General features: G+C 39.1%; 1 protein-coding gene across 3 annotated transcripts in view; it reads right to left on the reverse strand.

Annotated features, from left to right (window-relative positions):
• Positions 1-14,155, reverse strand: part of rb1cc1 (RB1-inducible coiled-coil 1) — a 167,435-nt gene that overhangs the window by 23,263 nt on the left and 130,017 nt on the right. For all 3 annotated transcript variants that reach the window (XM_078216161.1, XM_078216158.1, XM_078216159.1), the window contains 2 exons: positions 11,842-11,900; positions 3,679-3,806 (listed from right to left, as the gene is read on the reverse strand). In XM_078216161.1, the coding sequence (XP_078072287.1) occupies positions 3,679-3,806; positions 11,842-11,900 (187 nt within the window). The remainder of the gene's footprint in view (positions 1-3,678; positions 3,807-11,841; positions 11,901-14,155) is intronic.

A 14,155-nucleotide genomic window follows, 5' to 3' on the forward strand; every position in this document is an offset into this window, starting at 1 on the left:
GATCAGAAGGTTGGTCAGATTTTAAGAAACAGCAAAAAATGACTAACAAATAATAAAGGGAGAGAAATCAGTATTAGAGGAAGCTAGCTAGAAATATGAAAACTGATAGCAAGAGATTCTACAGATATTTAAACATCAAAAAAGTAACTAAAGCCAGTGCTGGTTGCTAGAGAATGTGTCTGGAAATTGGTAATGGAAAACAAAGAAATCACAGAAATGCTGAACATATATTTTGTCTGTATTTACTGTAGAAGACTTTGAACACTTCCAAAAATACTCAAACGCAAGAGGCGAAAATGGAAAGAGGAATTTATAGCAATCATCAGGGAAATGGTGCTGGGTAAACTATTAGACCTAAAGCCTGACAAGTCTACAGGGCTTGATGGCTTGCATCCTAGAGTCCAAGAGGCACTGGTTATCTTGTAAAATTCCTCAGATTCTGGAAGGATCCCAATGGATTCAAAAATTAGCAGCGTAATAACTTCATTCAAGAAAGGAGGGAGACAGAAAGCAGGAAACTATACATCAGTTCGCCTTACATCTGTCATAGAGAAATTGCTAGAATCCACTATCAAGGAGGTTATAGCAGTATACTTAGAAAAATCATCAAGCTATCAGTCAGGGTCAATATGGTTTTGAGAGAGGAAAATCATGTTTAATTAATCAATTAGAGTTCTTTGAGGAAGTAACAGGTAAAATGGATAAGAAGGAACCTGCAGTAATGATGATTTTGATTTTCAAGACACTTGATATGGTGCCACATCAAAGGTTATTACACAAATAAGAACTCTGTAGGGATAATATTAGCATGGATAAAGGATTGGTTAGCTAACAGTGAGCAGGCAGTAGGGATAAATGGGTATTTTTTGGGTTGGAAGGTTCTGACAAGTGAAGTGCCACAATGTTGGAGCCTCAAGACGAATGACTAAGTCCAACAAATCCCCAGGACCTGATGGCCTATGCCTTTGGGTTCTAAAAGAGATAGCTGCAAAATTAGTGGATGTACTGGTTATGTTTTTATAGGTAAACTGTAGGGAGGACACAAAGAGGCTACAGAGAGATATAAACAGGTTAACTGTGTGGGCAACAAGATGGCAGATGAAGTGTAATGTAGAGAAGTGTGATGTTATTTACTCTGTTTGTAATAGAAAAGCAGATTATTAGTTAAAAGGTACGGGAATGTAAGCGTTGAGGTTCAAAGTGATTTAGGTAAGCTGGTACAAGGAACACAAGTTAATATGCAGGTACAGCAAGCAATTAGGAAAGCAAATGACATGTTGCCTTTTATTGCAAGAGGACTGGAAAACAAGAATAAAAAGGTCTTGCTATAGTTGTACAGGGTTTTGACAAGACTATATCTGAAATACTGTGTGCAGTTTTGGTCTCCAGATTTAAGAAAGGATATACTTGAATTGGAAGCAGTACAACTAGATTGGTCCCTAGGATGAGAGGTCTGTCCTATGATGAGAGGCTGAGTCAATTAAATTGGGCTTTTATTCTCTCTAGGTTTCAATGAAATCACCTTCCTTGCTTCCAAAGATCTCAGGGAATTTCATAGGGTAGCTGTTGAGAGATTTTTCTACTAGCTAAGGAATCTAAAACATGGGGACACTCTCTCCTCATAAGAGGCCAATCATTTAGGGTTGAAATGAGGAGGAATTATTTTACTCAAAGGGTTGCGTTGTGAATCTTTGGAATTCTCTATCTCAGAGGGTTGTGGATGTCCATCACTGAATGCGTTCAAGAGTGGGCTAGACAGATTTCTGGTGTCTCAGGAAATTAGGGTATATGGGGAGCAGACAGGAAAATGTCTGCTCCACATATTCAGCCCAAGATCAGCCTTGATTATATTGAATGGCAGAGTAGGCTCATTGGGACATATGGTCTACTCCTGCTCCTATTTCTTGTTCACATGCCTGACATCCTGAAATTGTGGTCAGTTTCAGAGGGATACTGAGGATAAACACCTGAGTTTACCATTGACCCTCACCCACTATACTACCACACCCCCACCTCCCATAAAACCTGTCCCATAAAGATGATCAACATATCGATGAGTGGGTGAATTTAAATAATCCTGTAATGAATTGTTGAGGCTTCAGCCATGACAAACTTAAATCATATGGTTACATAGTAGCACGGTACTGCTGACGAGAAAAAGAGAACAGCTGTTGAAGTTTTTTGTCCTGCACTCATCAGGACAGGCGCAAGAATATTAAAGTTCAAAAGGAGCAACAATTTATACTGCATGAAACAGTGCTGATTGGTTGGCAAATTAACTCAGGCATTATCACGGAGAACGCATGAGAGAACATTGTCCAAACTTTTGCTTAATTCAAAAGAGGTGCACTGCCTGGACATGTCTCCTTCACCCTACCTATGAGTAGGCATGGCTTTTAGTGTGTATGAGCGAGTCACATTGCAAGCTTGACTGAATCTTAATTGGTTGTTAATATAATTCTTGGCATACTTCAGACAGGTCATGCTGAACAATCCCATCACAAAATCATATCTAATGTTTGACATTATGTTCTAAGTTTTGTAAGCACAGACTGGTATGGAAATTAGGGTATATGGAAAGTACTCTGCCTCTTGTGAACAGTCAAAGGAACGTGCTGTTTGGTATGATCCACCAGTCATTGGGATGTATGGCCTACATATCTGGCATTACACCGGGACTGAAATTCATATACCACATTACTTCCTTGTATGGTAAGTAGAATTTTTTTGTGGCTTGACAGTAACATCCCGTTAGTAGAAAATACTAGTTGTGTTGTTACTTTTTCATTGATGCTTCCTCCATGGCAATGCTTTGACTAGTCAGAGTCAACTTATCAACTAATGATCCATTAAAAAGATCAAGGGATATGGGGGAAAGGGGGATCAGCCATGATCAAAATCAATGGTGGAGCAGGCTCAAAGGGCCGAATGGCCTACTCCTGCTTTTATGTTTCTATGATTACACTTTCATGCAGTCTAAATTGTTGCTCTCCTTTGAAATTTTGCATTCTTGTGGTCTGTCCTGAGTGCAAGATGATAAATTCTGACCTCATGTCTCTTTTCTTCAAGCAATACATAAACCATTTACCTGCACTCAATCTGCTCAGTGACAAGTAGAGAAAATTATTCAGTAAAATAACTAGCATTAGGGCAAGATCTCAGAACTTATCCACCCAATGTCTGTCAAATACTTAATTCGGAAATACCGACAGACTTTTTAAATTGAAAGGTTTCAATCTGAAAGTCACAGAAAACCTTAAAATATGGGTATCAACCACACTTTAGTTATTTTTCTGTTTTTCCTACATTTCATATTCAAGGTGTCCACAATGTGAATAGAATGAGTTGCTGAAAAAAGTAAATAATTACACCATTTGCTGACTATTGCTAACGATATGAAAACAACTGACGTGCGCTTAAGTAACAAGCCCTCTCTTGTTCACATGCAAAAACAAGAATGACCACAAGTCATTTGTCCAATGCCAATACATTAAAATAATATTATTTTCCTCCCCCATGTGTAAGAATTGAAATAATCTAGTATTGAACTGTTGAGGCTTTAGCAAAAGACCAGTTGCAGAAGTTTTTTGTTTTATACTCATCAGGACAGGCGCAAGAATACCAAATATTAAAGCAAGCAACAATTTTATACTTTTATTCAAAACAGTACTTGCTCACCTGGTTTGAGATCCAATGCTCCCAATGACTCTGAATGCAGGAAGTAAAGCGTTGGGCCAACAGTGAACAGAACGTAGTTATCATGACGTTCATCCAAGATAATAAGCACTAAATCCCCAACTTGGAAACTGTAAAAGAAAGTGATAAGATATCAATGGTAAATTTGAATACTACTGATCACTTAATAAAATTCGAAATACGTCAGTAAACTTAAAATATATTCTTGCCAAAGAACATGTGTACAGGAGTTCAAAATTTAATTGAATTCTCCAATACCTTATCATCCTTCCTAAACCATGGTGTCCAGAACGGAGTGCAATATTGTAGCTGAGGCTGAACTAGTGTTTTACATGGGTTTAACATAACTTCTTTACTTTTCTACTCTATACCCTTATTGACAAAGCTCAGGATGCCATATGCTTTATTAACCTCTCAACCAATCCTGTTGTCTTCAATAATTTATACACATTATCCAGGTCCCTCTGCCCCTTCACTCCACACTTTAGAATTGTACCCTTATTTCATAATGTCTCTCTGTATTCTTCCTACCAAAATGAATCACTTCACACTTCTCCACATTAAATTTCATCTGCTACTTGTCCACCCTTTCCACTAACCAGTATATCCTTTTGAAATTCTAAACTACCCTCCTTACAGTTCACAAATAATTCAAAGTTTTGGATCATCCACAAATTTTGTAATTCTGCTTTGTACATCAAGGTCTAGGGCATCTGAACTCTGATCATTGAGGAACCCCACTATAGTCTTTCCTCCAGTCTGACAAGCAACTGTTCATGACTACTTTGTTTCCGATCACTTAATAATTTTGTACCCATGTTCCTACTGTCTCTTTTATTCCATGAGCTCTAACTATACTCAAGTCTGTCATGCAACATATTATCAAATGGCCTTTTGGAAGCTCATGTACACCACAACAGCAGCATTACCCTCATCAAAAAACTTAAGCAGGTTAATTAAACATGGTTTGCCTGTAACAAATCCATGCTGTCCAATTACCCCACAATTTCTCAAGTGACTATTAATTTTGTCCCAAATTATTGTTTCCAGAAGCTCCACCACCACTGAAGTTCAACTGAATAGTCTATAGTTGCTGGACTTATCTTTGTACCCTTTTTTGGACAAGGGAGTAAACACTTGCAATTCTCCAGTCATCTGGAAGAATCATCTTGACTCCAAGGAAGATTAAAAAACTATAGTCAGTGCTGATACAATTTCCACTCTGACTTCTCGCAATATCCTTGGATGCATTCAATCGGTCCTGATGCCTTATCAACTTTCAGAAAACCTACTCAATACCTCCTCCTTACCAATTTAAAACAATTCTACTACCTGAAGTACCTCTTCTTTCACCATTGCCTGGGAAGCATTTCCTTCTTTGGTAAAGGTGGATGAAAAGGATTAATTTAATACCTTAGCCACATCTCCTGCCTCTATGCACAAATTCCTTTTGTGGGCCTTAAAAATCAGCCCGATTTCTCCTCTTACCATCTTTTTACTATTTATATTCTTATAGAAGACCTCTGGAATCCCTTTTGTTAGCTGCCAGTCTCTTCTCATTAAAGATTAATTTTGCCAATTTTGGTCAATGAAATAAATTTCTTGGGGGCTCTCAAATATTTTGATCATACTATTTTTAACATAGGTCAATGATCCAACGCATTTCACAGAAGTACAAGGACAACTAGACACTGAGTCCAAGACAGATAAATTGGGGAATTCAAGAAACTCCTTTATCTAGATTATTTAGAGTGTTTAGAATGTGCTACTTGTTACAAAATGGAATAGCTGAAGTGTACAGTATAAATCCAATTAAGAGGAAATTAGATTAACATGCGGAAGAGTTAGAAGGACGTGTTGAAAGTAAGAGCTGAGGGTGGAAGCTCATGAGCAGCATAAACACCACAGACCTATGGGGCAAACAATCTATTTCTCCACTGGGGCCAAACCTGACTGGATCATTTCTTCAAAAATCCCCTACAAGCCAGTTTCTCTATTATGGATAAAACTGCAGAAGCTGCTTCTACAACAGATACTTGGGTGTGATGTCAGACTGAAGTGCAGCACTGTGTCAGTGTTTACTTAAGTTTTATTACCCTAGATCAGTAGAAAATAAGCAGCAACCTTTAGAAGATAATCTGAATGACCATTTACTGCAATATGTCTTGAGTTACAGCAGGACAACAGAATGTGAAAAACAAGGAAGCATATAGCTTGGCTTTAGGAGTTCACCTTTGGAGAGTATTTAATTCTTATTTAAGCTTAGTATTCAGGTGCATTTAGGGAGAAATTCTTTTCTGTTGTTGAGATCTAGACTTGCGTTCTCATGCTGTTGGGGCCGGGAACTCCAAAGTCCCAACAGGCCTTGGCAGTTGTGTGTATGTGTAGGCTGGGAGTGGGGAGTGCATGCACAATCCCATACATAGTAATTCTTTGGGGCAAGGATGGGCCCAATGTGTTGGCGCAAAAATGGGGAGAGGAGCTCAACAACCAAGAGGAGTCCCTGACAGGGGCCATAGAGAGGAGAAAGGGATAGATCCCAAAGAGAGAGAGAGAGGGGGGGGGGGGGGGGGGAAGAGAGGAGGAGGGAGGGAAAAGAGACAAGTCCCAGTTAAGAAGAAAGATGCCCCCAACAGAAAAAGGCTGCAGTTGGCAGAACCCAAGTAGGGAGGGCTCAGGAAAAGACCTGGCAATCAACTACTTTGTGTTGGGTAATTTCTTTTCATCTTTCTGACCTTATAAAGTCTATTTTTGTTTGTTCAAAATCTGTGGATTCTTGTGGCCTTATTCTTTTAGCAAGTGTCTTGAATCTCAAACTTTGTTCACTTTAAACAAAAGGTTGTTGGTCCCTAAAGCTGACCTTACCAAAAACTTGGATATCTGGACCAGCATCATAACGCAGTCATTAGTGTTTGGGTTAAGTGAGTAAGGGAAATCTGAATCATGCAGAACTTTAGTACTGATGGAAGTTTAATCTAACACTATCTATATTTCTAAGTTGTACACAGAGGAACAGAAATGCAGAGAACTATCAGAATAGATGCAGAGTATGAGAAATAGGCCATAACGAATCTTCAGTTATAATCATAGGCAGCACATTTCTATTTCACTAACAAAGGGACAGTGTAGAAAGAGAAAAGCGCAAGACCATATTCTATGGAAGAAGGAAATTATTTTCACCCATGTAGGGAACTGGACTGGGTGTAAATTGAAGAATTGGACAAATTAGGTGAGGTAGTAAAGAGGGATTCTGGTGTCAGGGAAGCAAATACAATTTTTATTTTAATGGCAACAGCAGATTTGATAAAATGTTGCCTCCCCAAGTGCCACAATCAACATCAAGTGACATAATGAAAAACATCTGGAAAGGGAGACAGAACAACCATTCATCCTGGTCACCGTTGGAACAAAGCAACATTGGTTAGCAGTACATCGTGGGGTACTGCAGAGTGTGTTTATGGAAATCGGTAATGATTTTAAAAAAGCAACATCAAGGGTGGTAATCTCTGCACTGTTGCCCATACAAGGAGTTTGGCAGGGTATAGGAAAATTTATACAGTCATGTGTGATTGCAGGGTTGAGGGGATGAGAAGGATTGAGACATCTGGGGCCATTTAGGGAAAAGAAAATTCTACACTGAATAAATGACCATCATCTGAATTGAAGTAGTAACAACAGACTTGCAGAAAGTCTGATTGAAGGGGAGTGGAAAACTATGCTTGAACTTGAAAGTGGGAAGCTGGATTAGCAAAGCTTTTACGAACAGAGGAAAGAGGACCAGGAGTAGGCTACTCGGCCCATTGAGCCTGTCTGCTATTCAAACAGGTAATGGCTTATCATCTACCTCCTGGGCCATTTTTCTCCACTATCCCCATATCTCTTGATATCATTAGTATCCAGAAATGTATTGATCATGTTCAAGACAGAAATCAATGAATGAACTTCTATAGCCCTCTTGTGGTAGAAAGTTCCAATGAATTACCACCCTCTGAATGAAGAAATTCCCTCCTGTCAGCCTTAAATGGCCTGCCCCTTATTCTGAGACTGTCCCCTGGTTCTAGGTTCACCAGCCACGGGGAACATCTTATCCACATCTACTGTATCCTACCCAAAGGAATCTGTAAATTTCAATTAGATTCTAATAAAAGTTGGCAACTTTGCTAAATGGAGAAAATACCATGAAAAACAGAGGATGCATTTTTGAGATAGTAACAGATACCATTTGTAGAAGCAGATTGAGAATGGCAGGTGGCTAAAGAATCTGCAACTGTGAATCAGAGCCTGCTTTGGTGAGCATGCTAGGCTTTTGGCCCAGATCTTTCATACAGGATTGGAACCCCTATTTCTGACCCTAATCAATAAAGCAAAAAATTAACTTCCTCTGATTTTTCAGGGCAATCTGCTGATGGGGGAGCTCAGTCAGTGCAGGAAAAGTTTTAAAGTTAAAGTTTGTTTATTAGTCACAAGTAGGCTTACATAAACAGCAATGAAGTTACTGTGAAAATCCCCTAGTCACCACACTCCAGTGCTTGTTCAGGTACACCGAGGGAGAATTTAGCATGGCCAATGCACCTAACCACACGTCTTTCGGACTGCGGGAGGAAACCGGAGCACCCGGAGGAAACGCACGCAGACACGGGGAGAACGTGCAGACTCCGCACAATGACCCGAGGCCGGAATTGAACTCCGATCCCGGAATTGAACTCCGATCCCTGGCGCTGTGAGGCAGCAGTGCTAACCACTGTGCCGCCCTCAGAGGGAACAACAGAAATAAAGCTCGCATTTTATTGCACTAGCTACCATGTTTTGTTAAGTAAGAGATTAAATGTCCCAAAGCTTTTTTGAAATGCGTCAGAGGGGTTAGGTAAGCGAGGAGCTAGGTCAGGTCAGAGGAAATAGTCAGGTGGCAGGGCTCATCACATCATTTTGGAGGGGGGGGGGGTGGGAAGGGTGGTTGATGGGGCTAATCAATTAGTGTCGGGAGATCAGTGAGTGATTGGGAGCTCAGTTGTGCAATTACATAGGTGTTAGATTAAGTTTTAATCTGCTAACATTTCCTAGGTAACTAACCAGTTAATGTGAACTATCTAAATTCTCTAACTCATTGGAGACATTTCTGGAGGGTCCAGAGGAGCAGGGGAATTGTCTATTGGAAGTTCAAACATCCCAGGTAATTTCCACAGAGTCACTGCATCGGGACTTCTGAGGGGTCTGGTGACATACCTTTGAGGGGTATATCCGGTCTCTGACTGGAAGATCTGGACCTTCATTTCCCCAGGGTTAGATTGTACGTTAGTTCGGAAGGTGCTCAAAATGTCTCACCAATTATCAAAATCTCAGACTTTCACCTTGCAGGAAGAGAATGATCATATTGTTCGGATTCAAAGATTTCGTAAAGGGACAAATAGTCCTTTTTCCTTTCAGATAGTTAAAGAACAGGTACTGCACTCTGTTGTGTAATGATCAGAATGTTATCAGACCTGATTTTTGTAACAAATGATAAAATGAAAAAAAAGTCTTGAATAATGATTTTTTTTTTTTAAGCACAACGAGGTCAGCCACTATATTTTATTTTACTTCTGAATTGGGCAAATTAAGATCGCAACAATCACACGTAAAGTAAATTTTTACATTATTTGTCCAATATTAATTTTAAACTTCATCAGTTCTCATGAAGGATTACTTCTGAAGCATTAACTTGTCTGTACTCTCCACAGATGTTTTAAATCTGATCTTGTTTCAACTTTAAGCAAAATGTTTTCCTGATAGATTTGTTCCATTAATCCAATTATAAGTGGTACTTTGTGACCTAACTTTTCCTAATTTTGGAAGCCACAGCAGATAAGATTGCAGACAGGTTCCCTTATCATGTTGAAGTGAGCCACTCCATCTAGAGGCTGAATAGAGAACTGATCAAGTTAAATAGTTTCAATGGCATTCAAAGTGAGATAATATGGAAACCCCAATCCCCTTATCCATCTGATCAGGAGGACCTTATTCTATTTTCCATCATCTTGTGAAGGATAATCAAAAATGAGGGAAATAATCTGTGGGACAAAATTAGGAATTCTTATTTCTGTCTTGAACATGCTCAATGAAGAACTTCCATTGCACTCTGTGGTAGAGAATTCCAAAGAATCACTACCCTCCGAATGAAGAAATTCCCTCATGTCAGCCTTAAATGGCCTGCCCCTTATTCTGAGATTGTGTTCCCTGGTTCTAGACTCGCTAGCTAGGGATTGTCCAATATTTCTAATACAGGTAGCTATCCAGCAATCCCAAAAAAATCCACACCAAAAATAAAAAAAATCATTGCCCACCGTTCTTAAAGAATAAAATGGATGGCAACTTCTGGTGACTGTTCACACAGTTACATGGGGAAATCATGAAGTTGCTGTTCAAGTTGCACTACAGCTACATAAAAACTAGTATTCCACCCAGAGACCCACCATTGAAAGATATGGAACAGAATGAAGTTGGGATGCATGCATGATATATTCCCACTAAATATACTCTTAAGGGTTGGGATTCGTCAATTTATATGCGAGTAAATTTTAACTGTAAGTTTCAACTACTGCCAAACCACCTTTCAGCACTGAAACTTAATTCTTACAAGTGTGATGTCCTATTCCTTCAGGTTTTAAATCTTCAGAGTTTAAAAAAAATACCATTTTAGTAAACTTCTTTTCATCTATCACTTGCTTTTAATCCCATAAGAAAAATTTCTCACCTCCCCTCTAGATCTCTCGCCGATGATTTTGAATCCATGTTGTGTAGTTATTGATCCACATGCTGAAGAGAATTTGTTACACCTATTTACTCTATTAAAAGCTCTCATCATCTTGAAAATCCTTATGAGGTCACCTCCTAACTCTGTTCCAAGAGAACAGGCATAACTTTACCAACATACAACAGAGGCCCCTCAACGAAGTAATCATCCTTACAAACCTACATATAAACCTTGAATAGAATTACAAGTAAGGAAGGCATACTAAAACCCATTTCGGACCTTGGTGAGAATATACTTAGATCTTAACTAGCTGTTTCAGTTGCTTTATTATGAAAAGGATATATAGGCATTAGAGTGAGTGCAGAGATGATTTACAAGGATATCAAAAAAAATGCATGGGTACACATTTCAGGAAACTTGACAGGCTGGGTTTCTATTCTCTTTGCAAAAAGATTGAGGGGTGATCTAATAGAGGCCTTTAAAATTATGAAGGGTTTTGATCAAGTGGATAGAGGGAGAATATTTTCACTTGTGGGGAAGAGTATAACTAGACGACATTAATATAAGATGGTCACCAAGAAATCCAATCTGGAGTTCAGAAGAAATTTGAGTGGGAAGAATGCAGAACTCACTACCATGATGAGTAATTGAAGTGAATAGTGTGGATGCATTTAAGGGGATGCCAAACAAGCATCAAGGGAAAACTTGGTTTTGATGACAGAATTTGGAAGCGACACAAATGGACCATAAACACCAGTATGCACTGGTTGGGCCAAATAACCTGTTTATGTCATATGTACGATGTGATCCTCTGCAAATCTCCTCTGCACCCTGTCTAATGCTTTTACATCTTTCCTGATATTTGGTGTCTCAATGTTCACAACACCTGCTGAACAACTAGTGAACTATAAAATTTTGGCATAATCATTTTGCTTTACTGCAATTCTCCGCTTATAAAGACAAATAAGCCATATGCTTTTGTTTAACTTCACTAAGAATTCTTTAAGCTAATGGTTTAAGCAGATATATAATTGCATATCTTGGTCACCCAGGTACTCAACTGCTCTGCAGAGAGGGTGCTACACTGTTTTAGATTTCCAAAAATGCAAGTTCCAGTTAAAAATCCATAGAAAGTTTGTGGGCAAGGAGAATTAATCATTCACGGTTGACTATAAAAATCTGGGCCAGTTTTAAAGGATTGTTTTTGGGGGGTGGGCAGTCTGGTGAGGTGGAACTAAGAGAAGAAAGTATTTTTACAATTCAGCACCTGCCCAACTTAATCCATCATCAGTTGTGTATCTCAGTTTCTCTTTATGTAGCTATATCCATACGCTGTAAATTAATGTACACATGTAATCACAAAATAGACCAATTAATATCTAACAACTTGCTTTAAATAAATAGAACATACTTACTCTCGAATAGCTATTTTGTCAGAATGTCTGGAAGATACAGAGGACATGCTCTGAGACATCTGAAAAATTAGAAGGTCAATCAATTAGCCCAAGAAAATTTCATCAATTTTAGTAAAGTACATTGTAACCAAAACACAATGATACAACAACTTGCTCTGAGTTGGTGTTGGCCTCATACTGTATCTCAATTTAATTCATTCCCTGCATTATCCCAGAAACACTTCCTTTGAGTGTTTTTTTAATTATATCTTGTTCATAATCATGAGGCGCCAGAACAAAATAGACAGGTAGCAACTGCTCCCATTGACTGCAGGGTCAAGAACTAGAGGACACTGAAAGACAAAACAGCACAAGGAAAAGCCTTTTTCCAACATAGCAGGTGGCTAACATCTGGAATGCACTGCCCGAGAGAGGGGAAGGTAGTTTCAGATTTTGCTCTCAAAACGCAACTGTATAAATACCCAAAGAGAAAAGATTTGCAGGACTGGTTGGAGAAAATGGCAGATGGGTAGGCCTAGCTGAGTTGATCTTGCAGAGAGCTGCCAAGAGGCTTGGTAGGTCATATGCCTTCTATGCTTTAACCATTCTATGATTCAATAAGCTTTGTTTATATGACAAAGCACAAATTTAGTGGATATGTTTCTTGATGTACAATTAATGCTATGGGATTAACAGATCACAGGCAGGTGCTGAAAGAAGTCAATAAATATACAGTCCATCAAAATAAATATGGTAAAATTTTTTTTAGCAAAAATCTAATTGACTATATTTGAAGATGTTCGCAGAAAACGTGAATTAACTTCCTGCATTAACTGAGTTCCATCAGTACGTTGAAATGTTCTCTAGGACATCAACCAACCTGGTGCTAGAAACACTGTCAAATAAAACTATGTTCATTATTCATTAACTATTTATAGGGATCTGTCAATGCTTTAACCATCATTCATATTCTCAGGAAATCCTCACAGTGAATGTATTATTTTAATATTAAATAAATGAGCCAGTAAATAAGTTGGGCATAGCAAGCACCCAACAAAAACAATTAAAATAACTGACCAGTTATTCTGCTTTTAGTGATTAGTGTAAGATAAATGATAGGACATCAGCAAAATTCACTGCTCTTCTTCAAAAGATATGATGGGATCTTTTATATCCAAGTAAAATGGTGAACGGCACCTTAGCTTAAACAGATCTTCTGATAGACAGCTCTCTGCTGCTCCTTCATGTTTCTAAAAAGGTATTAACCTAGTTCATACACCAGAGTGGGACTTACACTCTCAAACCTTCTCACAGAGGCAAGAGAATACTGCTGAGCCAAGCCGATAATAAAACACATTCAAAATTCAATTTGTTTTTGAGAAATCATAACAACATAATTACATGTTGCAATTTACATTACTTCATTTTTTAAAAAATCGTACATGGATGTGGAATTGCTGGCAATGCCAGCATTTATTGTCCATCTTTAATTGCCTTAAAGATGGCAGTCAGTGAACCACCTTCCTGAATTGCTGCTGTTCATGTGGTGTAACTACACCCACAGTGCAGTTAAGGAGGGAGTTCCAGAATGTTGGCTCAGTGATGATGCTGGAATAGTGTGATATACATCCAAGTTAATGATGTGAGACTTGGAGGAGTACTTGCACCAGGCGGTGTTCCCACGTGCCTGCTGCTCTTTTCCTTCTCGGCAATAAAGATAATGGCCGGAATTTTACCGCCCCGCCCGCCATGGGAATCGGAGCAGGCAAGGGGCAAACAATGGGAAGGTCCATTGAGCTCGGGCGAGATTTTACAGTTCTGGGACGAGCGAGCCATAAAATCCCACCCAATGAGTTTGGAAAGTGCTGCTGAGGAAGCCATGGCGGGCACCTACAGTGTTTCTTCCAGATGATACACAATGCTGACGCAGTCCTCCAGTAGTAGAGGGAGTGAATATTTAAGGTTGTGGAGGGGCTAAGTGGGCTGCTTTGTCCTGGAAGGTCCTGATTTGTGTTGGGAGCTGTAGTCATACAGACATCTGGGAAGTATAACATCACAAGGCTGACATGTGCCTTATAGATAATGGATCAGTCTGGAAAGTCAAGTGGCAAGTTAATTAATACTGAAGACCCAACCTCTGATCCACTCTTGTAGACAAAATACTGATGTGGTTGGTTAAGTTAAGTTTCTGGTCAATGATGACACCCAGGATATTGAAGACCTTGGTGAAACCACATCTGGAGGAGTGTGCACAGTTTTGGTCTCCTTGCCCAAGGAAAAATACACTTGCCATTGAGGGAGTGCAACAAAGGATCACCAAACTAATTCCAAGGAC

The sequence above is a fragment of the Mustelus asterias genome, chromosome 7 (assembly GCF_964213995.1).
Source record: "Mustelus asterias chromosome 7, sMusAst1.hap1.1, whole genome shotgun sequence".
NCBI classification, from domain to species: Eukaryota; Metazoa; Chordata; class Chondrichthyes; order Carcharhiniformes; family Triakidae; genus Mustelus; species Mustelus asterias.